The sequence below is a fragment of the Alternaria ethzedia genome (assembly GCF_023757985.1).
Source record: "Alternaria ethzedia strain BMP 0044 chromosome Unknown scaffold_13, whole genome shotgun sequence".
Taxonomy (NCBI): Eukaryota; Fungi; Ascomycota; class Dothideomycetes; order Pleosporales; family Pleosporaceae; genus Alternaria; species Alternaria ethzedia.
The window spans coordinates 479741-503602 of NW_026056206.1; the positions used below are offsets into that span (position 1 = coordinate 479741).

General features: G+C 52.0%; 12 protein-coding genes across 12 annotated transcripts; 5 read left to right on the top strand and 7 right to left on the bottom strand.

The window, feature by feature from the left end:
- Nucleotides 1-646: 646 nt before the first annotated feature.
- On the top strand, nucleotides 647-1221 carry J4E87_006015 (uncharacterized protein; the record flags this gene model as incomplete). Its single annotated transcript, XM_049377620.1, has 4 exons — nucleotides 647-761; nucleotides 819-856; nucleotides 923-980; nucleotides 1040-1221. 4 exons carry the CDS (start codon nucleotides 647-649, stop codon nucleotides 1219-1221), a joined length of 393 nt encoding a protein of 130 aa, XP_049232661.1.
- Nucleotides 1222-1765: 544 nt separating this feature from the next.
- On the bottom strand, nucleotides 1766-2348 carry J4E87_006016 (uncharacterized protein; the record flags this gene model as incomplete). Its single annotated transcript, XM_049377621.1, has 2 exons — nucleotides 1766-1860; nucleotides 2024-2348. 2 exons carry the CDS (start codon nucleotides 2346-2348, stop codon nucleotides 1766-1768), a joined length of 420 nt encoding a protein of 139 aa, XP_049232662.1.
- A 1617-nt stretch (nucleotides 2349-3965) lies between these two features.
- Nucleotides 3966-4483, bottom strand: J4E87_006017 (uncharacterized protein; the record flags this gene model as incomplete). Its single annotated transcript, XM_049377622.1, has 2 exons — nucleotides 3966-4175; nucleotides 4247-4483. The coding sequence occupies 2 exons, from the start codon at nucleotides 4481-4483 to the stop codon at nucleotides 3966-3968; spliced, it is 447 nt and encodes a 148-aa protein (XP_049232663.1).
- Nucleotides 4484-4956: 473 nt separating this feature from the next.
- J4E87_006018 (uncharacterized protein) lies at nucleotides 4957-6150 on the top strand (the record flags this gene model as incomplete). Its single annotated transcript, XM_049377623.1, has 2 exons — nucleotides 4957-5777; nucleotides 5826-6150. 2 exons carry the CDS (start codon nucleotides 4957-4959, stop codon nucleotides 6148-6150), a joined length of 1146 nt encoding a protein of 381 aa, XP_049232664.1.
- A 1777-nt stretch (nucleotides 6151-7927) lies between these two features.
- J4E87_006019 (uncharacterized protein) lies at nucleotides 7928-9769 on the bottom strand (the record flags this gene model as incomplete). The annotated part of the gene is made up of 3 exons (XM_049377624.1): nucleotides 7928-9137; nucleotides 9183-9303; nucleotides 9409-9769. The coding sequence occupies 3 exons, from the start codon at nucleotides 9767-9769 to the stop codon at nucleotides 7928-7930; spliced, it is 1692 nt and encodes a 563-aa protein (XP_049232665.1).
- A 373-nt stretch (nucleotides 9770-10142) lies between these two features.
- Nucleotides 10143-11012, bottom strand: J4E87_006020 (uncharacterized protein; the record flags this gene model as incomplete). Its single annotated transcript, XM_049377625.1, has 2 exons — nucleotides 10143-10951; nucleotides 11000-11012. The coding sequence occupies 2 exons, from the start codon at nucleotides 11010-11012 to the stop codon at nucleotides 10143-10145; spliced, it is 822 nt and encodes a 273-aa protein (XP_049232666.1).
- A 548-nt stretch (nucleotides 11013-11560) lies between these two features.
- On the bottom strand, nucleotides 11561-12946 carry J4E87_006021 (uncharacterized protein; the record flags this gene model as incomplete). Its single annotated transcript, XM_049377626.1, has 3 exons — nucleotides 11561-11774; nucleotides 11826-12761; nucleotides 12813-12946. The coding sequence occupies 3 exons, from the start codon at nucleotides 12944-12946 to the stop codon at nucleotides 11561-11563; spliced, it is 1284 nt and encodes a 427-aa protein (XP_049232667.1).
- Nucleotides 12947-13238: 292 nt separating this feature from the next.
- Nucleotides 13239-14096, top strand: RAB6 (Ras- protein Rab6; the record flags this gene model as incomplete). Its single annotated transcript, XM_049377627.1, has 5 exons — nucleotides 13239-13279; nucleotides 13331-13356; nucleotides 13416-13504; nucleotides 13569-13971; nucleotides 14056-14096. 5 exons carry the CDS (start codon nucleotides 13239-13241, stop codon nucleotides 14094-14096), a joined length of 600 nt encoding a protein of 199 aa, XP_049232668.1.
- A 411-nt stretch (nucleotides 14097-14507) lies between these two features.
- J4E87_006023 (uncharacterized protein) lies at nucleotides 14508-15137 on the bottom strand (the record flags this gene model as incomplete). The annotated part of the gene is made up of 3 exons (XM_049377628.1): nucleotides 14508-14612; nucleotides 14666-14766; nucleotides 14819-15137. The coding sequence occupies 3 exons, from the start codon at nucleotides 15135-15137 to the stop codon at nucleotides 14508-14510; spliced, it is 525 nt and encodes a 174-aa protein (XP_049232669.1).
- A 460-nt stretch (nucleotides 15138-15597) lies between these two features.
- Nucleotides 15598-19322, top strand: J4E87_006024 (uncharacterized protein; the record flags this gene model as incomplete). The annotated part of the gene is made up of 7 exons (XM_049377629.1): nucleotides 15598-16054; nucleotides 16104-17322; nucleotides 17371-17701; nucleotides 18078-18221; nucleotides 18289-18447; nucleotides 18515-19064; nucleotides 19153-19322. The coding sequence occupies 7 exons, from the start codon at nucleotides 15598-15600 to the stop codon at nucleotides 19320-19322; spliced, it is 3030 nt and encodes a 1009-aa protein (XP_049232670.1).
- Nucleotides 19323-19559: 237 nt separating this feature from the next.
- J4E87_006025 (uncharacterized protein) lies at nucleotides 19560-20670 on the bottom strand (the record flags this gene model as incomplete). Its single annotated transcript, XM_049377630.1, has 3 exons — nucleotides 19560-19782; nucleotides 19835-20458; nucleotides 20516-20670. 3 exons carry the CDS (start codon nucleotides 20668-20670, stop codon nucleotides 19560-19562), a joined length of 1002 nt encoding a protein of 333 aa, XP_049232671.1.
- A 1530-nt stretch (nucleotides 20671-22200) lies between these two features.
- J4E87_006026 (uncharacterized protein) lies at nucleotides 22201-23554 on the top strand (the record flags this gene model as incomplete). Its single annotated transcript, XM_049377631.1, has 3 exons — nucleotides 22201-22744; nucleotides 22802-23369; nucleotides 23410-23554. The coding sequence occupies 3 exons, from the start codon at nucleotides 22201-22203 to the stop codon at nucleotides 23552-23554; spliced, it is 1257 nt and encodes a 418-aa protein (XP_049232672.1).
- Nucleotides 23555-23862: the final 308 nt, after the last annotated feature.

The following is a 23862-nucleotide window of genomic DNA, read 5'->3' on the forward strand; positions in this document are numbered from 1 at the left end:
GGATGCAATGCGAGCAATAGCCACCACCTGGTTTCGACCGATGGTCTTCTATCAGCTCGAGAAAGCAGGTGCGCCTCTACAAGATAGTGAAGAGTCGGATCGGATTTTCATCATGTTTGTCGGGGTTTCGTGATTGTTTGCACGCCTGGGCGGTTGTTCAATTGCTTTTGCGGCGAATCCTAACGCTTGTAATGTCCTGAGTGGAAAGTTTGGGCGCCATGTTCTGTGGCTGCGATCTTCACTGTACACTATCAGTATTGTACCTACATATCACGAAATATATGGTAACAGGCATATGGCCTCATATGAACGGCGGGTGACTCCAATGGGCAGTTGAGACATGGTGCTCGTAACTACTGACGGCTCTTCCGAGAGGCGCGTTGATGCCGGTATCGAAACCTGCGAACATCAACTTCACGTATGTGGTGCCTGATCACGACACGCGTGGCGTCACAGAGTGGTTGGTCGTGGCGTGTGCAATGAGGAAGTTCGTGACAACCTCGGGAAATGACATGAGGCTCGTGCGACTAACCTAGCGCGGCATGGGCGTGGAGCCCCACCTGGGCGCCTGCCCAGCAGACAGGCCAGCATCGTGACTTCCCATCCGACATTCTGCATCATTTATACCGATATTTAGACCTCCACCATGTCAGACTCTACAGAGCAGCCGAAGAAGGAGAAGTTTGCGCCAAAGCAACCCGTCGCACTAAACCCGCCGAAGGATGATGTCATTGAACGCGATTACCTTGCAAAGTGTGATGGTACGGCTTCGCAGCGACTGGCTGGTATTTGAGTGGCCAGGCACTGACCACCAGCAGGCACAAACGAGGGTTTACCAACTCTTGTCGCAATCAAGGTAACTATAGCTGCCTTTCTTCAATGGTTTTCTCGTGCAAGCGCAGAAGAAGTTGACCATCAACAGGGTGACGTGTTCGATGTGAGCGGCAAGGAGACATACGCACCTGGGAAGGGCTATCACGGTTTGTCGCCTGAGATGTAGCACCAAGTTGTACCGCAGAAGACTAACTTATCGTCCCAGTGTTTGCGGGGAAAGAGCCTAACCGTGCCCTCGGTCTGTCTTCTCTCAAGCCTGAAGACTGCATATCGGACTACTCCGGACTATCCGAGAAGGAAAAACAGGTTCTTAATGATTGGCATACATTCTTCAGCAAGCGTTACAACATAGTCGGACGGTTACCTTCTGATGGCGCCAATCTCTAGACGGTCCATGTCTCCAATCGTCGACTAGCACACGCCCTACTATCGGCCCGTGTAATGTAGCAGTTCAAAGCAACTTGGTTCTACTGAGTCAACTGAAAGGCGCTTTGAGTGTCACATGCACTGCACTGAAAATGTGGAGAAGCGATTCGATGAGATCACAAAGCTTGGAAGCAAACCGAATCCATCACATTCAGTCTGTGTCCGAGGAAGTGTACTATTTATAGTCGTACGATGATATCAAATCATTCTCAAGTTCTGAGATGGTAGGCACCGTGTCGAGCATGGTGAAGTACGATGGCTGATAGTGTGCCTGCTAAGCTGCCCCGATACCCAACAAAACGACACAGCCAGAGATCGTTCTGCCTACGAACCCACCTGACTTCTACCCGTGTCACAACCCCCATTGGGTTATCACGGTATCATCGCTAAGATGGCGACTTCACCATCAAAGCAATTAGAGAGTGAACGACCTCTGCAGCGGCCAATACGGTGGTTTCACCCGGGTTATCGTAAATGGGAGCCACTTCCACTGCGGCGAGTACATTCAGTCAGCTTCTAGTGCTCTTACTAATAAGTCAACGGGGCTCGGAAAATACGTACCAACATCTGCCCCAACGACGTCTAGTCCTTCGAGACCGTCTAGAATGGATAAAAGCTCTCGTGTGCTCCATCCACCGACTTCGGCAGTTCCCGTAGCTATTTGCATGTGTCAGTCACAATGTTGCAGAGTATTTTAAGAGTGGACGTCAACAATGCTCGGTCGGAGATGATCGTCCTTGCTATACTTTGTTTGATGACTTACCAGGTGCGAATGCCGGATCGAGTACGTCTATGTCGACACTGATGTAGACCTTCGTTCCAGCGACGCGAGATTTGAGCTTGTCGATGATTCCAGCTATACCCAGTCGATCGATTGCCCGGGCCTTGACCATCTCAAAACCACATCGAAGGTCGTTGCGCACATCACCTTTCGGCCGTACCACAGGAGCTCGGATGCCCGCGTGTATACTAGTATTCCGGATCAAGCCCTCCTCATGAGCAATGTGCAAGAATGTTCCATGGTTGACACCACTGTTGCACTGTATCAGCGATATGCAGGGTACGTTCTGATATTCGGACTCACGCATAATGGGAGATACCTCCGCCTTCACTATGTCAGTTTCTGATCAGATCGGTGAGCACTTCGGCTTACCTAGTACTTCTGGGTCCCAGGTGTCTACGCAGCTGTCAGTGAAGCTCAACAAAACGAGCCGCGAACCTACCGATGTGACTGTCGAAGTGTATTACGCTCACCGGCCCCCAATGACGATGAGTCGATCGAAGGGCCGATAAGGTTGTGGTATGATCACCACCTAGCGTCACAATCTTTGGTGTCGTGCGCTCGCTCGAGTTGGTCGCTCTTGAGGACACGATCTTGGCGATGGTCGTCAGACAATTGAACCAGTCATTTCGAGCGTTCACCAACCTTGTGCGCCTTATCAAGCTGCTTCAAGGCCGCAGTGTTGTCCTTCCAGACACGTTATTTATAGTCTTCCTTGGTCGTTCCTCCAGTGTCTTACCAAAAATGTTAAAGGAGCGTCGCCACAGTCGATAACTTTTGCCCAATCCGCGAAGACGTTCTCGCCTGAGCCCCGTCAGTCACTACGTTACGAAGTCGCTTTGTCACAATGATTAGTGTCTTTCGATGCAATGTTGGCTTCATGCAGGAGCGAACGGAGCAGCATCATCAAGACAACAAGGAACTGCGACCAAGATTAGGGTACACAGGACAAATTCTAGCGCACGAATGGACGCCTCGAGAACACAACTTGCCAAGATGACGTGGTGTAACAAGTGCCGCTCGTTGTTGCTTTGTTTTGAATAACGCTCTAAGTCCGTGCTTGCGGGATGAACGCCCATACGCGCACCCTCATCATAATACGACATACCTGTATATATTGACCAAGCAGCGTCTGGCGATATCCGACTTGAGCCCTGCCGGATGCCACTCGGGCCGAAGCGCGCTCCAGGCCGTGCCGTAACGCCCTGCCCGTTGTTAACCTTGACTGTTGCGATGCGCCCGACTCCGATGCGGAATCTCGCGCACACAATGTACATGACCTACAGTGTCAAACGGTGCACCAAGAATTGCGATGTCGAATGGTTCCACATCCTGGCCTTCTGCTGCTAAACAGTGCACATACGGTAAATTGGCGTATGTCATCAGCCCTGCAAACTTTGCTTGGGTGATGTCCATTTCAAGATTACCCTGAGGAATAATCTGCTGCGACGAATAGCCAGAAATTGGTGGAAAGGTAACATCGCGAGCGCTTGCGAGGAGCTTGAGAGACGATACCAGAAACAACAACGATTTAGGCGCCATCATGAACATGAACGGAAGAGATCGAAGTATATGAGAAAAGCGAGCAAAGCTACTTCAATTAACAATATACCTAAGTAACGTGCTTATCTCCTTTGCGAGCCGGTGGTGATGCCCGCGACCAGTCGCATTAAGCCCTGAATGGCAGGTACAGCCGATCGTGCCCCTCCATCCGCCTGCAACGGTTGTCAGTCTGTTACTACTTCCAGAACTTGCCGACGGCGCGTAACATCTTGCACAACAAACTCTTCTTGTATACAGAAGTATTTCAAAGACGTTCAGTCTGTCTTCGTTTTCAGAGCTATCTGTAAGACCAATGGACTTGATCTCAACGTGTACTGATTCTGACCTCGGCACGTCTATGGAGGACACATCGAGACAGCGACTAGCTAATCATAGCTGTAACTTCACACTCATACAATAGTTCATTCTTCGCCAGACTTGCAACACCTACAACCGTGTCAGGCGGTCTATGCCCATCCGCCTCCCTATCCATATATTCGATCCAAATATCTCCCCAGCCACGATCTACTACATCCTTTCGATTCTGCTCCGGGTTGCCGGTCTCCTTGACGATGTAATGTCGAACATGCACCTAATTACATTAAAGTTAGTGACATGGCCAACACTGCTCTGGAAAGTGTTTGATCAAGATTCATAGCGTACAATGTCTCGTGGTGTAGCTCCAGCCGCCGCCAAGCACTTGTGAATGCTGTCATAAGCGCCCTTTGCTTGCTCTTTAATGTCGGATGGGATGCTATGGTCTTTTCGAAGGCCCGTTTGACCAGCAAGGGTGATCAACTTGGACGACGGCACTATTGGAGTGATGCAGACTTGGTCGTACGTTGGTGGAGGTTCCGGTACATTTTCCGGGTTGAAAGTATGGGGCTTGTTATCAGCCATGACTGCATTCAAGACAATTAAAACAGTGTCAATTGTTGGTGTTTTCTATATGTTTTTAGCTCGAGCCTTACGATAGTATCTCGGCATGAGGGGCATTTCCGCGTGCACTTGCCGCACCTAGTAGTCAAACATGTGGGCCTCACTGGCGTTGAAGCATGGGCCTTGATGACATCACGGACTTTCGTCACGCGAATTCATTTCACCACGCAAACAGGACGCGACAAACCTCACACCACTGCACACAGCCCGGTTGGCTGATTAAACACTACCACACCATTGGGTCAAAGTGGATTACTTCATTGACGGATGAAATTCCACCTGCAACCGGGCGAATGAGATGCAGGCCAACACGCGCCTTGCCTCCGTTCGAATGCGGGGAAAGCTCCAGCAGCGAGAGCGTTAAAGCCGTCTGCTCGTGACGGTTCGCGCAACCTCAGCTCACACCCCTTTGTTTGACAGACACTGCTCATATCATGGCGTCTGGCTGGTTCAGCTCATCGTCGAGCGACCCAACGCGTCCTCCGGACGTTCGCGTTCAAGTTGCTGAACAGAAACCTCACGACTTCTACCTGCAGCCCGGCTCGGGCAGCAGCCCAAGACCCGCCACCAACCGCTCAGCGGCCTCAGTACCTGCGGCTTATGTGGATACGACTCATTCCAAGGTCCATGTCCACAATGCTTCACTTTTCGATGTAGGCATCCTGAAAGACACGCTTGTCCCATCACTCACCCTGCATTCTGGCTTGGCCATCATTGCGTACGGAGCTGCGCGATACACAAACCGCGTCGAAGCCAAGGACTGGCTTTGGCCCAGTGGTCAGGTCGTGAACGCCTGGTGGTCTGCCGTTGGACGCCGTCTTGCTCAAGGCTACACCGTTTCGCAAGCATTCAGTCGTCTATCATGGCACGAGCGTGTTATCCTCACGGGTGTTACACTATGGGGAGGGCGTCTCTTTTACCGCATCGTTAACCGTTCGATTCAACGAGGCGAGGACGACCCACGATATGCCGAAGTCAAGAAGGAGGAGGGCTTCTGGAACAGCGCATTGTTCAAAGTCTTCATACCCGAGGCTTTCTTCCAGATGCTCATCAGTCTGCCGTTTACCGCACCATTCCGACACGAGGGTGCTGTCATGACAGGCTACCACCCCTTTGTTCAGATGTTTGCTGTCGGCTTGTTCTCTTCAGGATTGGCGATGGAGACACTTGCAGACTACCAGCTAGATCAGTTCAAGGCCGAAGGCAACAAGGGCATCATGCGCGAAGGAGTATGGAGCATTGTCCGCAATCCAAAGTATGTACCCCTGTTCCAGAGTCCATGTCATTCGCTAATGTCGTATAGCTACCTCGGCGACGCCCTCGTACACATCTCCTTCATCGTCATGCTTTACGGCTCAGACATGCTCGCCCCTATCGAACTCCTAGGCCCCGCCGCGAATTACGCCTTCCTCCGCTTCTTTGGCGGCGACGCCGAGAAAGAGAAACACCAAGAACGTCGATACTCCGCTTCTCACCCCGAGAAGTTCCGCGAATTGGAGAAGTTCAGAGCGGACAAGAATGCTTTCTGGCCCAGCGTCGATGAGCTAAGCAACAAATGGTTGTGGACTGTTTTGGGTGTTGGAGGCTTGGGTATCGCAGTCGAGCAAACGCTTCGGGCGCTGCACTAGGTCTTGCCGTCTAAGGTTAATGAGGTTTGCCTACGAAGCTGTCTATGCGGTAGGCGCTTAGTGTTCTCGATGAAGTTTGTACGATATAATTAGCTTAAATAGTCAATTCCTTTACTGATATTTCAACTTGGCAGTCCCTGCGCACTTTAGCATCAATTGTCTCTCACAAACATTGTGATGTTGTTCCAACAAATCTGTCGTTCCGTAACAGATGCGTCAACAAGCCCAGGGTTTGCCTATCACAACGAATGTCCGGTTTGCCAAACGACGCGAGTACATTGACAAACCTGACCGTAGTCTTGGTTGTACAACTGCCATTTTGAGGCTTCTTGTTATAACACTAGTGTCAATGTCCTACCTTCACCGTTTGAGCTTTGCTACACATCGACCGTAAGCGATGAACGACAGGGATCTCATAGGCGTCATCTTCGTAGCCGTGTTCGTCCCCCTGATCATAGCTATCGCCGCTCTATGTCTTTGTTGCCACTGCCATCTTCAACGTGGTGGAAAGCGTCCAAGGCGAACGCAACCATATACAGTGGATACGGACTGGACTGATTACACATCCCCGCCATTCGAGCCAGCATATCACAATCCACGTTTCAAGCAACCGTCCAAGACCCGGTCCAAGAAATATGCGTCATACAGATACGACTTCGGTCTTCCTCGATACGCTCCAAGAGTACACTCTACCACCACAAGATACGTACCTTCTAGGAGGCAAACACGAGAACAGCATATGCTGAGTGAGATGTATGATGGATTGGATATCACACCCGAGATGGCCAGACCGCGAAAGTGGGGGTGGGTGGATGAAGGCTCACTGGACCTACCTGAATCAGCGTTTGACGGCTTAGATCTTACGCGTGAGCATATCGGGGGACCACGGGAAAGGGAGATGATGGCCCAAGCGAGGAGGCCGAGAAGATTGAAGAGACTGCACAGATCTTTTACTTTCTAGACGGGATGGTATAGGAGTTGCGTTCACGGCTTGCGACGCACTAGATCGAACAGATGGAGTACCCAAGGCTAACAGAGAGTATGTTTTCGGAGGCAATGGTAGTGGTATACAGCCTATCGAGGTCCGTTCGAACTCTCGATATGTTGTTAGTAAACGCTCGTTGCAATCAATGGATGCATAACATGTCCAACATGCCCATGTTGAGGGTGCACAAATACTATCTCACTTTCTTTGCTTTAGGCTCTTTACCTTGTCACATATTATCTCCAATCGTCAGGGTGCAAGTACTCGATTCCGTCATGAGCGAAAGAGACAAAGCAGGTATCATCCTCATCGCCGTGTTTATCCCATGCATTATCATTGGAATTATTATGTGCTACTGCTGTCACCGTGGATCGCGATTATCTCGACCGTCTCGACCACCGCCACATTCTTATAATTATACTTGGCCTGGACAGGGCGGTAGAGGATACCATGCGTCATTCTATCCACAACCAATGCCTGCTCATATTGCTTCCACACATCCGCCACCAGCCCCTCAGTCACAGACCCACTCAACCACTTTTGCCGAAGGAGCAGCACCCGAGGCCGACTTATCGACCGACGTGCAAGAGCAAATGCTGCAGCAGAACGGTGCTATGGGGCAATTGAAGAGGCCCGCAAATAGTTGGCCAAGGGCGAACGTAAGAGGGCATCGTACAGGCAGAGGACCCCGATCGTTCCCGTGATCGAGGGTGTTGAGGAGACCGAGGATATGCAGAGTCATCGTATGCAATACGAAAAGTACAGAACATATGGTATTTTCTCAACTACGATTCAGAGCATGAATGTAAACTTCTTCCTTTCTCTTCTCATGCTCCCACCCTCATCCAGCGGCACACCAGCATACTCTGCACTGCGACCATTGTTGAGTTTGCGATTCTCTCTTATCAAAACCCATCTCAATATCGCAGCGAGGATACCAACAAGAAGCATGAATCCTGCACATATACTCATGCCCTTGACGTAGTAAGGGCCGTCGTCATCTGGAAAGATGCTCGTGCCAACTAGTGGGCCCATCTGACCAATGATGTTCAAGAGAGCCATACCGGTGCCCTTCTTACTGTCGCTTTCTTGGTTGTTGAGTGTCCATGTGATGATGATTGTGATAGCGCTAAAGAAGCCTGCGGCGGCGGGATAGAGTGCGACGTAGCGGATCATGGTGTTGTCAGACTGTAGGTATCCGGAAATGGCAATGGTACCGTACCCGATCGTTGCCAGGAGAGAGTGAAGCATGATGAACGTTGAGCGTGATTGAAGTCGATCAGAGTAATATGCAGTCGTAAGGACGACGACAAAAGCGAAGAGGTATGGCGGAGCTGAAAGTCCTTGGGCCGTGATGGACTCCCAGCCCATATCTCGGATTACGGTCGGCAGGAACACGGGCATGGAACTAAAGGCCACGTTGCAGCTAAAGAACATGAGCGCTGTCAAGTAAGACTTAGGATCCTTTAGGGTCTGTAGAACTTCGTGGAAGTCGACACGTCCTCTTCTTCGTCCACCCTGGTACTTCTCTTCTTGGTGTTCATCTTCGCTCTCTTTTTCTGATCTCAGCCTCATTACTGCAACCTCGCGCTGTCGGGGACTTAGCCACTTCGCCAGTCCCGGTCCATCTGGTACAAAGTCCCATGCCCAGACGGCAATCAATACGGAAGGAAACCCTTCCAGAAGAAAGAGTAGTCTCCAAGGACTAAGCGGGCCATGTTCACCGACCTTGGTAATAACGTAGGCCAGCGCTCCGGCAAACGATGCTGAAAGGGGGCTGGCGCTGATGAAGAGTCCGGTTCGAAAGGCGAGCTCGGATCGGCGGAAGAAGAAGGATAGGTAAAAGGGTACGCCGGGTCCAAATGCCGCTTCGCTGATGCCAAGTAGTGCTCGCAGCACAAGGAGAAACCCGAAGGATGTCGCTACTGCCTGGAGTGACGCGACTATGCCCCAAGAAAGGATGCATAGAGATATATAGATATGTGGTGGTATGATACGATACCTATCGGGATTAGCGGTGCGGCGTTTGTAACTGGCGACTACCTACAGTAGTGTCATCCATTCGAAAAGAATGTATGTAATATAGAACGCCCACAGTAACCACTCATACTGCGTGGAGCTGAGCTTCAGGTCGTCTGCCAGACCAGCTATGCGCGCATTGCCAATATCTACCGAGTTCATCAGCAAGTGTCGCGGAGCCTACCAGACCTGCTTTGCGCACATCTGACGTACATGTGTCCCCTACGAGTCTTCTAGGTGTAGAAAGTACTCACTCGACCGATCCAAGAAGCTCAGCATGTACAACAAGGCCATGAACGCGACTAGCCGCCGGTCAAGCTTCTTGAGCACTGTGCGATCTTCATCTGGGGTATACAACTCATAGCTCTGCACGGAGTCCAAAGAGGCGCGCCGTATACTAGGAAGGAAGCCCTCGTCTTCCTCTCCCAGCCCCTCTTTCGATGCGGGTTCATCTCGTGGAGTAATCGTGCGAAGTTCGAAAGAGTTCGGCTCGTGTATCATGGACAGGCCATCAGAGGAATGTGAGGAGCGTGGAGAGGGCGTGAACTTGGGAGAGCTTTCGTCGGCGCTGTTGGATGCTGGTGCGTGCTGAGTGCGGCGGGAGGAGGATGGCATGCTTAGGTTCGTCTGTCTGGAATGAGCCGCATTGGGGACTAAGAGATTACATCGAGAATAGGGGTAATTAGTCAAGGCACGAGCTCGTCACCGCTGACAAGTCGCGTAGTTCAAAGTGTCAAAGCTGTCTCCATCGTGAGATGACGCGTAGAAGCCCGTGCGCTGCATACCCCACAATCCAGGATACCGGGTACTGCTTTGTCGTCATGTCCTTCTGCCTTCACTTGATCACTTTGCAAACTAGACTCGACATTTTGAAGACGAATTTTCAACTTTTCTTTCGTTACTTTTATTGGTAGCCGTGATGTGAAACTCTTGCGCACTACCGACATCCCAGAATCGATCTCAGAGTACATAATGGTTGCAGAACCACTCATTCCAGGTGACTCAAATCGGTCTCGTTATGGATAACGATGCGTCCGTCCGGCAATTTCTTTACTTTGTAGTATCCCAGCTTTACCGCCTCCATTGTATCGATCCCCTCAATCTTCATGCCCAGCGCACGCAAAGGCGATCTCAGAGACGGGCCCCCATACCGGCGCCACTCGTTTACCTCCTTGGGAATGCCTGCCTCAGGAAGGTCATCCCAGTGATACATCTCTTTTGCGACTTCGATGCATGCGTCTCTTTTGTCTGCACTCCACCATGCAGGAAGGATCCCCGCAGTCTTCTCGCTATTGGCGATGTGCTTAAGTAGTCCTTGGAAGAGGTAGCCGGTGTTGTACTTGACGGTGGCGTCCATATACGAGTCGCGTGGGTCTATCATAGCCCCGAGGCTGCAACGTTTTGTCTCATCCCAAGCGCGGAAGCTCTCGATGAGGAGTTTGTAGGTTGTCGGCTCGTCTTTGTTCAGTAGAATCTTGTCAGAAGCGGAAGCTTTCTGCTCGTGAATTCTCATAGGCTCATCTTGTTTAATAAGTCCGGGCATAACCCCATCATATGCTTCCACGGACGTAATACTGAGGTGAGTGTTGTGCGGGTAGATGCGTGCAGGCATATGTTGTTCAGGCCAGTTCTCATCCTTGTGGTTACGAGGTTTGTTGCACCGGTGCTTGTGGACATCTTTCCAATGCGCCTTCTGGCAAGATAGAGAGCAGTAACGGAGCACCTTGCAGCCGCCGCAGCGCTTGAGAGGATTGGCGGGTTCTTCGATAACATTGCAGTTCGAGCATCGGAAAGGACCTGCTGAAGGTCAGTAAAGTGACATGAGCAGGGAAGAGGGCGACTCACCTTGGATTGCCATGCTGTTGCGTCGTGACTGGGTCTTTCTGTCTGAATGGGTCGTGCGAGCAGAGATGGGGAGTGAGGGAGCCTTGGTCGAGGGCGAAGACGGAGGAGGTGAGAGCATGTCTCTACCCGTAAGCTAATACAAATCGAGCAGATAACGTCTCGATGTAGCAAACACGCCTGCCGGTGACACAATCTCTGCCTCTTCACTGATAGAATGCTTAGGTGACCCACTATAACAGTGAGGCTAGGACGGGAAGGCGCGCTCTGACTTTTCGTTGCATGTGGTACAAATCGGCAAGGTCAGGATCAGACAAGCGTTACAAGGAACATACAATTACCGTTCGTAGATTGCGCCGATGGAAGTTTGACCTTGACCTGTCCTATGACAAGTAGCTCACGCCTTGCGGGGGATGCAGCGGCCTGTGCCCAACCAACTACCATTTTGAGTGAGTTAGGGAGTCACCAAATAACTGCAAGTGAGACAAAATTATAGTGGTCGCGAAAGAAGTGCATTCGCCGATCGACACGGGTGGCAGTACTGGCCTGTCGGTCCATATCTGTCTATTTGGGCAATTGCCAGTCCTTGTAGCTCCACTTCTCCGATACGTGGTACTTCTTCTGCTTGGCGTATGGGATCTGCCTTCTGGCTTCGACTTTGCCCTGGAGCATGAAAGTCCTGAAGCGGTCTTTGAGCAGATTGCCCTCTGGCTTGAGAAGACGCAGAGAGTCGCGGAGCTCGTCTGGTAGAACGACTTCGAGCGGGGCCTCTGGTAGACTGTAATCGATTAGGAGTTGTTCGATGTGTGACACGTGGATAGGTACTTACGGTGCCTTGCCGAATTGCTTCTTCCTCAGCTCCAATTCTTCGCCATCGTCCTCCTCATCCGCGAGCTCTGCATTCCTCTGTTCAAGAGCTTGTTTCACAGCGGCTCTCGCCTTCTCCTTTTCTTCTACGCTCTTGGCTAATCTCTTGATCTCCTGGACCTGTTGCTCCTTGGCCTTCATCTTTGCTTCGTGGACCGCTTTTCTTTGCGCGTCCTTTCTCCTCTTGATCTTGTTCCGTTGTGACAGCGACTTCCTCTCTGGCCTCTTCTTCTTGGCTTGCTTATCTTCATTGTCACTGAAACCTTCCCATTCGCTCTCCCACACGCTCTCCTCGCCTGAGTCAGATTCTGTCTCAGCAGCTGCTCTCTCCATGAGCTCGGCCTCTTCGCGGGCCTCTTGCAGGCGCTTCTTCTCAACCTCGACGATCTTGTCGGATTCGCGCATGAGCTCGTTTTGCCAGTCTTCCAGCAGGGGATTGTACGACTTTCCACCGGTAGGTTTGCGGACTGAGGGAATGGCCTTGCCGGTCTTTGCCTGCGAGATGGGTGCGTGCTTCAGGGTTTTCGGCTCGACCTTGGGCTTCTTCTTCTCAAGGTATGAGAAACGAGGATCCTCCTTGACCTCTTGAACTGCCCATGGGTCGTAAGCGGCGTCGCCGGTCTGTACGACGTCCTTCTTGGTCTGCTCGCCTCCGTATGCAATCGCCCTCAGCCTGTCGTATTCTTTGCCTGATACCTTTGCCTTCTTCCTCTTGCCATCGTCGGTGATTTCCGAGAGTCGCTTCCGGGTGGATACGGCGGGAACGGCAGAGCGCTTAGCGAGGATCTCGTCGACCTTTAGAGGCTTGTGTCGTTTCGCGACCTCTTTCTGGATCTCAGCCGATCCAAGGACGTCGACGGCGAAAAGCTCGTCTGCGGTCTTCTCAGAGATTACACCACTGTAGCGGCGTTAGTATATGCATCGTCTGTGTGTTGTATATGGTACACACCCTTGAATGATCTGATCGCGCACATCTTCTAGGCCGGATTGAATCTCTGTGACATCGACATTCTTGCGCCAAGCCTTCTTGCCTTTGCGACTCGACTGTTTGTATTGCGCGGGCGCTGCTTCGGTGTCCGCCATGGTGTCTTACGGTTGCCGTGCTCGAAGTAGTTGTGGGGTTGTTCGTTGTCGCAAAAAGTTCGACCCAAAATTCCGACCAGCAAAGCGGCGCACGGGCTGGACCCACCGGGACCCCTGCTGCACTCGGTAGTCGGTGTTGGCCGCCAGGGTGCCAGGCCTCCAGATTCGACCGACACTCCTATTCAGACACGACACCCCACCAAGACACACGGCCGGGATATTGCTTCTGGTCCTCTGCGATAACACATTTCGAGACTTCCGATATTCACAAAATCTACAACCTCCAGTCACAATGGCGCAGTCGGGCTACTCAAACCCGCTCAAGAAGTTCAAGTGAGCTGTCCTCCGCGGCGGAGACCAACTTCGTATACTAACCGGCTGCAGGCTCGTATTCCTGGGCGAACAAAGTGGTATGCATACTATCGCAGATATAGCGGTTTGCGACACACGTGCTAATCTACCTTCGCAGTGGGAAAGACGTCTCTAATTACCCGCTTCATGTACGACTCGTTCGACAACACCTACCAAGCCACCATCGGCATCGACTTTCTAAGCAAGGTATGCTTGCTGCAAAGCCGCCATAGATACGGCAATCCAGTTCGACATCTAATCTTCTACGCAGACCATGTACCTCGAAGATCGGACTGTCCGCCTGCAGCTCTGGGATACCGCCGGCCAGGAACGATTCCGCTCCCTGATTCCCTCCTACATCCGCGATTCTAGCGTAGCCGTGGTTGTATACGACATCACAAACAAGAAGACGTTTGAAAACACAAGAAAATGGGTAGACGATGTCAGAGGCGAGCGCGGCAACGATGTCATTATTGTGCTCGTGGGCAACAAGACCGACTTGAACGACAAGCGCGAGGTTACAACGGCGCAGGGTGAAGAAGAAGCCAAGAAGAACAACTTGATGTTCATCGAGACGAGCGCGAAGGTCGGACACAACGTAAAGGCGCTGTTCAAGAGAATTGCGCAGGCGTTACCGGGCATGGAGGGCGAGGGCCAGCAAGGGCAGAGTCAGAGTACGTCTCGACGTACACATTGTTGCGGTGAATGCTATGCTAATCCAAGATGCAGTGATCGACGTGAACATCAACCCCAGCCAGCCACCGCAAGAAAACTCGTGCTCATGTTAAACAAGACATAGCCGTTTGGCAATCAACTTCGGTTCATTCGCTTAAGGGCGTACTGTAATTATTTGGGATGATGTTTTGCAAGTCTGAGAAAGTCATTGTCAGCAAGGCGTTCGGGCATGGGCCGCATGCATCTTAACGTCGGAAACGTAATCTGTAGTATACCAGTGCGTACCCACGCGTACCACTGCATGACGTCAATGGAGAGATGCCGAGTGCTGTTTGGATTGTATGCATTGGAAGCCCGCATCTATCCCAACGCCGCCCCAGCCAGATGAATCATGCTCAACCAGAACGCCGGCCGTGGAATTGACCGACTGCGCCGATGCTGATCCATATACAAGAATATTACAGGGGCCGTTATCAGGTGGAGCGGGGTCCAAGAATGCTTGCTGAATTTATCGAAGTACTATCGTCGCAGTGTTTTACTCGAGGTCGCCTGCCGAGCCAGCCTCAGACGGCGTCTTGCTGCCGCCGACGGGGATTGACGTGTCAACTGCGATCATCTCGGCGAGAATGTCGAGGACGGGCTATCGGGTGTTAGCGGGCCGTCGCCAATTCATGGCGAAGAGCAGCAACGTACCTTGGGAACGGTCTTGTCGTAGATGTTGATCAATTCCCGCGGGTTGGGGTAGACCTTCAATGCGCGGTAGAAGCATAGCGCCGCCTCGACGTTGTCCGCACCTGGCAGACAATTAGCACCACGTCCCACCAAGAGGGTCAAACATAACCATACCCTTCTGCACCATTCCTTCTCCCTGCGCAACCTCTTGCATAAAGTACGCCTCCACCTCCTCGGGGTCCTTGGGGAAGCCCTCCTCGTTTGCCCGCTCTACCGCCTCTCGGATCGCCTTCTTCTGCTCGGCGCCCTGTGCCTCGGCCTCCTCCTTGGCCGCCCGCTCTGTTCGCTTCGACTCCTTCTTGAGCTGCTTGCGGAAGCCGGGGTCATTTCGTCGCTTGTAGTCGAAGTAGGCGGCGTATGCGAGAAGGCCTGTGACGATGGTGCCGGCGCTAATGGCCGCAATGGTCGATGGTTTTAACGACGAGTTGGACATGGTGGTGGTGCGATTCGTGCGAGTGAAAAGCGCAATCAGGCGGGGAAGGAGCAGCTGGAGCCCTTTGAATTGGCGGCAGGTGATGGCGGTGATGTGGTGTGGTGTTTAACTTTTTCTCAGTGTTCAGGGAAGGCACGATTCACCAAAGTGGGCCCAAGCTCACACTCGAGACCGCGGCTCCACGCATGACGGGGCTCTACGAGTACCTGTCAACATCCACGGACGCGCACTCATGGCGCAGCTGCCCTCGCTACCACTGACCACAACTCCACTCCCGCCCCATACGACGCAGGAATTGGACAAGTGCTAGAGGTAAATCACCTAGAAGCCTACATTCGGTTGGGGTTTGGTTAGCTTTCGTTCTCATGCTAATGTAGACTGCAGGGCACCTGTTCCGTTTCATCCTTGTATAAAGCGCTGCGCTCCTACACCACGTTAATCGGGGAATCTTGCAGGCAAGATGTCAGAGAAACAGAAGGGCATCTCCCTCCGCAAGAAGCGGGGGGACAAGAGCAAGAAGAACGCGCCGCCGCCCACCATCAGCGCGCCGCGACAGATTAGTGCGCCCATGCCCGCAGGCGTCGCTGCTGCTGCTGCCGCTTCACTCCCAAGCTCCGGGCGCCCTTCGAACGAATCCAGCCGATCGAGGACCAGACAGGATGGCCCTCCATCACAGCCAAGACCGCAGCGGCCAGATAAGACGGCGGATCTCGTCAAGAGGAGGTACTCCCAGAAGATCACGACGCTGCCTAGCGACTTCGGGAATGGCGAGCCTATGCCGCAGATGCCACAAATGCCTGTTCAGTACAGAGAGAAGAGCCAGACGAGAGAGGGACGGCCGCCCGGAAGCTCCAATGGACGGGTCCTGCAAGTCGACCCGCGCGCATTGCGGGACCCCAACTTGGAAGTGGAGCGATGTAAGGCCAACATGTGGCGATGTGACTGCTTGCATGCTGACTCGCACAGATGTATCAACTATCCTCGCAGACGCCTCTGAAGCAGACATCAGCCGCTACCAGGACGAGCTGCGCAAGACGAAGCATCGTACATCGCTCGACCTCCAGCACAACGTATACCAAAACCGCACACAGTTTATCAAGATCAGTAAAGAAGCAGAGAAGCTCAAGGGCGAAATGCGGACGCTTCGTCAGTTGATGTCTGACCTGACAACTACCTTGGAGCAGACAGCATCAGCTACGGGTGCCGCCAATGACACCGCGAGCTCGCGAAGAGCTAACCGAAGTTCGATCGGAGATCTCAATCAACTGCGCGCAGGCCAGCTACAGCAGCTTTACAGGGACGTTGAAGGCTCGCAAAAGTATCTACCCCCAATACCCGGACGATATATCGTGTGGAAGTCAACGAGATGGTTCGAACTGGACTCTGCAACCCTCAAGGCAAGACGAAGAGTGAGACTACTACTACTTAATGATCATCTCCTTATCGCATCAGAGAAAAAGGCACGCAACGATGTTCCCGGACAGCGTGACGGCAACAGAGCGAATATGGAGTTCACTGCCCAGCGATGTTTTCCCCTACAAGATACGCAGGTGATTAGGACGCCGGAAGAGCGCATCATCATACGCGCTGGCTCCGAATCTTTCACATACGACACCAAGAAGGAAGACAGTGGTGACAAGTCCGCTTTCGTGGCTACTTTTCGCAAGACCAAGGATGACCTGCGCAAGAGCCAAGAAGCGGATGTACAGGAGAAAGACCGAACGCAAGACTCCTATAGCCACCTTCTTTCACGCGACCCGGCTTTCATGAACAGGACAGAGTTGCTAGACAATCTCTCAGACGGCATCAACAACGAACAAGTCAGTACTTTTGTTGACATTGACGGACAACAGCGCAATATCCGATGGGTAGAAAGTCAACTAGACGATTTAGACATTGAGATCGCGCTTCAACATTTCCAGGAGGCAGTCCTGAAAGTGGATCGGCTCAAGGCACTTGCAAAGAACATTAGAAGCAATGAGATGGCCAAGACAATCGTCACCTATAAGGTCAATGAGCGCGCTGCGAAGCTCGCGAATGTTTTGGTCAAGCACATGGTAGAGCACAACAACTGGTTCACCTCTGTCAGGCAACACGTGAGTTGGGTAGTCCAACTAGGCTTCGAAGACCGCGCACGAGAAGCCTATCTGGAAGCGCGCGGTAACCTGATCAGAACTCGCACGCGGTATGTCTCCACTCCACCAAAGTCCAAATCATCCACTGACCCTTTCAGGCAATGCATATTCGAAGGCAATCTCCCAGACTATATCTTCCAGATCTCCTACATCTATTTCACCATCATCAAGAACACCGTCGACATGTATCAGAAGTGCTTCCCACAACAGCTCATGTCCGCGTGCGTCAAGTGGTCAAAAGAGCACATCGACCAATTCAACATACTATTAAAAAGGCAGCTAAGTAGCGTGGATGAAGGCGGCAATGTGTGGAACGAGTGCTTGAGATTGGCACATGAACATGCTGAGATGCTGAGGGAGGTTGGACTGGATTTCACTGAGTTGGTTGGGAATGGAATCAGTGAACAGGACGGCGAAGAAGACGAGCCTGTAGGTTTAGGAGTGTCTTAAGCATTGGGGTTGCGTTCAACAATGGAACACCACGCCTCGCAAACAGCAAACATTTTCAACATGACCGTTGGCGTTTAGCGTCCATCGTCGCAGCAGCATGTGCTTTTCTTTGTCAACCCCCGCCGCTACTACCCCATCCATAGCTGCCTACCACTCTCACCAAGACCCTCTCAGACTTCTCATCACTACTAATCTCTCTATGCTGGCTTGAAAACAGCGCTAAGTGTGTTAGCGTGTCGCTTGTTGTCGTTGCCTTGTGAGATCTCGCCTTCACCAAGGGAATGGGGTCTATAGCTGACTACAATTGTTAGTTACCTCTCTCACTCCTACATTTAACAATCTCGCTTGAAACCAGGACAACGACGCTCCAACTCGTACCAAATCTGCCAACAATTTTCCCGGATCAAGATTCCGTTCGACTACCACCTCCAAGATGCCTACGGAAGCAGAGAACATCAATTATCTATACTTGGTCCTAACCAACGATGGCAGTCCTGTCGTAAGTCTCGTCGTCTCCCTTTTTGGTTCGCATCTTCATACAAATCCCGTATACTGACTCATTGTAGATTGATTGGGATGCTGTGTCCGCCGCGCTCGACCTCAACAAGAGCGCAGCGACAAAGCGATGGTCGCGTCTCAAGCAGTCCATGGATAGGAACGAGGCTCCTGGAGGCACGACGTACCAGTTCCTCTGGCTTTGCGTTAAGCACCACAAGCGAACTCAGGTGAGCACCAATTCACGTCCAGCCACATAGTTCGAGAAACCAGCAGCCACTAACAATAGTGTCTTAGCCCCCAAACTGGAGTGAAATCGCAGCCAAGGCCAATACTACTTCTGGAGCGGCGTCCAAGCGCTATTCTCGCATGAAGAAGGTATTCGAGGATAACGAAACCGCTCCCGATGCAGGCACTCCTCGCTCGCCCGTCAAGAACACCCCCACCAAGGCCAAAGGTACTCCGAAGTCCACTGTAAAGAAGCCCCGCAAGGCCACCACTTCCTCTGGCGACGATCAGGACGACGTTCAAACTACCCCGGTCAGTAAGCGCAAGCGTGCCTCGCCGAAGAAGAAGCTCGCCGCTACCGATGAGGAAGCCGAGGTCAAGCCTGAGCCAGACAACGAGGGCGAAGATGAGGACGATGAGCTCCTAGATACCAAGCCCAAGCGCGCCAAGGTCGGCAAGAACAAGATGAAGGTCATCCCCAAGCTCAAGCCTAAGGATATCGTCAAGAAGGAAGAGACCACCGACGACGGCGAGGACTCTTTCGTCGACGCTCAGGAATCGCTTGACCACCAGGAAGATGCTCAGGATGTCCACCACGACAGCTACGCCGTTCAAGATCGTAAGTCTTCCTACCCTGCAACTCCCCAACATCTCCATCAGCATACTGAATATCTACTAGCGGAGCCAGCTGACTCTCTTGTTTGCAGCGATGACTTCATCTGAGCTGCATACGCCAGTTGATGTGAGCTGTGTCGATGGTTGCGAGCAATGTACTTGCCATGCCAACGAAATCGCTAGCGTACTTATGAGCAGGGACTCGGGAGTGGCTCAGTCACAGCGCGTAGAGCTTGAGGAGATGGTCGGTAATATGGGCTGAGGGTGCTCTTCATCTTCACGAGGAGTTTGGTGGATTTCTGCAGCATGCATTACATGGAATTTGGCGTCGGGCGGAATACGGTGCATAACGATGGCGTCAACTGAGCTTCAAGGGAAAAGGCTTTCAATCTTTGTATTCGATGTGCAGAGTGTTTGATTCCTGGAAGCGCCGAGCTGATAAAATTCTCCCACGCCCTTCATAAAGCCAGTTCGTGATACTTTCTCACGAGCCCGCCAATTACGGTGTCAACACCAGTTTTCCAGTTGTCTTCCTGCTCTCGATGTCCTGGGTCGCACGCACAATCTCGCTCAACGGATACACGTCGTGAATCTTGACATTTAGTCCGTCCTTCTCGATGAAGTTCCACAGTTCCTTTGCCGCCGTCTGCAGTTCTTCGCGAGTGGCGATGTAGTTAAATAGCGTAGGGCGGACAAGCTTCACGTTCTTTGCTGACAAGCGACTAGACGATGTGTCAGCTACTTTTCCTCATGAATAGTACAAGAAAGACTCACGCAAGAGCGAAACCCTCAACTGGTCCCGATGCGTTTCCAAACGAGCACATCGTACCCTTCCTCCTTACGACAGACAACGAGCTGTCAAAGGTGGACTTGCCCACAGAGTCGAAGACTGCATGCACACCCTCGCCCCCAGTAGTCTCTAGGACTTTCTTCACGAAAACGTCTCGGTTGTCCTCGTGGTATTCCAGTAGCACCTCTGCGCCGTTCTGCTTTGCCAGATTCCTCTTCTCTTCTGTGCTAGCTGTAGCGATGACTCTTGCGCCGACAGCCTTCAGCAACTGGCACAGCCATAAACCTACGCCACCAGCTGCAGCGGTAACGAGAATCCAGTCGCCTTCCTTAACTTCGTAAGCATCACGGATCAAGGTCACGGCGGTTAGTGCCTGGAGGAGCGAGGCAGCGGCTGTCTTGGTGGAGATGGAATCAGGGAGCGGAATTGTGTAGTTCGCTGGTGCAGCAGTATACTCTGCGTACGCGGATTGCGCCATGTAGGCTACGCGCGCACCCGGTTTGAGATCAGAAGGTGCGTTGGGTCCGACGGAAGCGACGGTTCCAGCGCCTTCCCGACCGAGAACATACGGGAACTGCGGTGGCTTGTATACACCAGAGCGGAAGTAGCTGGCCACAGATTAGCATGAAATCTTGGTTTCTGAGCAGGTGGATAGGGGTGCTCACGTGTCGATGTAGTTGATGCCGATGAACTCGTTCTTGACCAGGACCTCGCCTTCCTTGGGCTCTGGAACCGGTACATCAGTCTTGTACTGCAGGACTTCCGTTCCACCGGTCTTCTCGATGTACACGGCCTTCATAGTCTTTGGGAGTGAAGACATGGTTCTGATGATGGATGCTCTTGGAGCAATGTGCGAATTGATGGCTGCAAGTCGTGTTGTCGATCTGGAGAGTAGATTCGTCGAGCGCAGAGTGTGTGATGCCAGCGTCATGAATCACAAAAGATGGGCTGGTGGTCGGCTCAATATAAGCAAGCTATCTCAAGAGAGGCATACCCGTTGATGATAAATACTCTCGGACACGGCGTTAATTCCGAGTGATCTGCGAGGTGACACCCCCGCTCCCCGCACACGTCATTATCGTCTCAGTTCGCGACTTCCATTTCGACGCGGCAGACGCAGTCGCCTTCCATTTCTGATGAATTACTGCATCGGCCTCTATGAAGATGTACTTCGTAGGGCGCGCCAGCATTGTGTCAACCCGATAGGGCGTGTTCATTACAAAGCGACGTGTTCATAGATGCTACAAGTTAGCCAGGCGGGCATCGCCCGCCGTTAATCGGCCTGCTGGGCTGCGCGCCATCTCTCAAGCATCTATGGTGTTCTATCTCTTTCCTCACTTTGATCATATGCATATTTGTGCACCTTGCATCCTCCCCACTAGGTACGCGCAGGTAGAGAATACACCACTTGAATTAGGATAGGCTCCTGGCAGAGCGAAGCATAGCCTGATTAGTATCGCGTCTGTAAACTATTACCTAGGTAGACTACGATGTCAATTTTACTGGCAACAGCAGTCTCTCGCTCTCGCTCTCTCTCTCTCTCTCTCCCCTTCGGAAGCCAAAACACGCGAGTCTACTTCCCACGTCTATGACTACCTGGGGATGTCTATCTCTCTATTGATTGAGCCACCTCACTCGTAGTCCACTCTTCAGGTCAAAATGGCAGAGAACTACGCACGAACATGTGAGATCAGCAACAGAATCTAGGCATACCGTAAGCTCGCTACTGTCCCGACTTCCATATCAATATACTACCGAAAGGACAGCCTAGAGCATTCTACGCGCCCTTCTCGATGACGACGAATCGTCCCACGGAGGCGCCGACGTAGTCTCAGACGGCTCGGAACTGGCAGACGAAACAGGAGCCGGGAGGTTCTCGGGCTGCTCCGTAGGAGCGGCGGCAATATCCTTACTGGAAGTTACCGCATACCTGACCTCGGCCCCCGTATGGAACTCCAATATGCCTGGCATTATCGGCATTCAAGTGCTTTCACTGATATTCAACTAGTATGACCTAGCAGTGGCTGAGCGTGGCAGTACATCGGAGGCTGTTATCAAGATGCCCTCCCATTAGAGCTCAGTGAAGACGTAGAAAGAAGACGGAAATCACGAATTGTGCATATACGGCATGGAGATTTGGACTAGTTGCTCTACACGCCCCTTCCTAAAGCAGCATTGCGCTCGCGCGGAATGTTTGAAAAGCGGTGACCGAGCGCGCAGTGCAAACGGCCACACATTCTACTAGTCTCGCACAGTCTCCTCGCCCTTGACACTAGATTGAACGATATTCATCGCCGTCCAGCATCGCCTTCTTACACCGAATACCCGACGTTCGCTACCCGGTGCTATCATGCTGGTTCCTGAAACGCCTCAGTGTCAGCTCAAGGATGCTCTGGCGGTTTGTGAATGGGCGAGGACCATCTGCCCTGTCGAATTCGAGACACTGCCTGACCCGGACGATCTTGAGACCTATTTTCTGGATATTGCTGAGACATCCACAATCTTAAAAGCCATCGCATTCACGAGCTTCGACCCATCTTGCACGGCCGCCGAGCGGCTCTGTCCTGGCACTGGAGAGATCACTGTGCTTGCATTCATTCAAGAGTCTTCGCTGATGGCCTGTCCGATCCGTGGTGAGCAAATTGGCGGCAAGTTCGACTTGCTCAAATGGCTCAAAGATTATGGGCCGACGTTCTTGGACGCGTTCGCTTCGTGTTCGCTGGGTAACCGTCAATGCCCCACCCCTGTCGAGATCGCGCTTGAGATAGAGGCGACCATCAGATACTACCTTGCGGCGAAAGGGGTGGTAAAGGCTCTAGAATGTGATGATCAGATGTTCAAATGGAACTTCGCACGCGCATGTCATCGCCAACATCAGAAGATGTTGGAGGAGCGTAAGTCAGAAATGAACTTTTCTTCTTCCCGATGGCACAACCATTGACCATAAATAGGCAATACCCCAGAAGAAGCTTCAGGCTCCGTCGAACAACGTATCAATGGACTTCATGAGTCATCGGAAATGTCCCAATATTTCAACGGCGCTCACGAGCGATCCGGCGAGGAAGCAAACGCAAACGACAACAACACAACAAGCCGTGCCTTGAACGAGAACCAGCAGCGCAGCGCCCTCAACGATGATACCAACATCACCAATCTACAACGCGAGATCAAGAAGTTGCGTGTAAGACAAAAGAAGACAATGCGTCTTGAGGACAAATTCGCTACCCTAGAGGTACGCTTGACTGCTTCAGAGAACAGAGAGAAGGCCATGAGTGACCGGCTTGATGCCATTACTCAGGAGCGGGATGACATGGAACAGCGGCACCAGACTCTTTGGAATGAATGTTTCTTCTTCAAGGCAGTCCAGGTAGATCGCACCAACACGGCTCTCGAAGCAGTGTTAGTTCTCTTCAACGACCTTACTCTACTCGAAGGTGGGGTTGAAAGGCTGACAACTGAGCACGAAGAGCTAAAGAAAGAGAACAGCGGCCTGGGAGGCAAGTGGCAGACCATGATCGAGTTTGCTATGAAGTCAAAAAAACGCCGCAGTTCTGCATAGGGTCGCGAATGAGTCAGCTATGGCTCACATCAAAAAGCTAGAGGAGAAGGTCGAAGAGCTGGAGACACAGATGAGAAAGCAAGAGACCTTGGTCAAGCAAGAAGAGTTCGAGAAACGCCGCAGCGCTATAGACTCGGCTCGTTGAGCCTGGCGATTGCCATATGCCACAACTTTGTGTTTTGAGGGTAGTACAGAAAGTTGGCGTAATGCCTGCAGCAGATGCCGTCTTCGTCTGTACAAATCAAGCGTTCTGGCTTATCCAAAGTTTGGAAGGTGCCATCGCAATGTGGAAAGTGCGATAAGAAAGGGATATTATCGGAATGGCAAGGAATGAATGCGCGGAATATAGGAGAAATCGTTGTTGGATCGCACAGTAGGCAATCATCTTGCCCAAGAACTAAAGCTCGGTGGTTCTAAAGACCACACTTACGGATAGGGCTGCAAAACACGCCC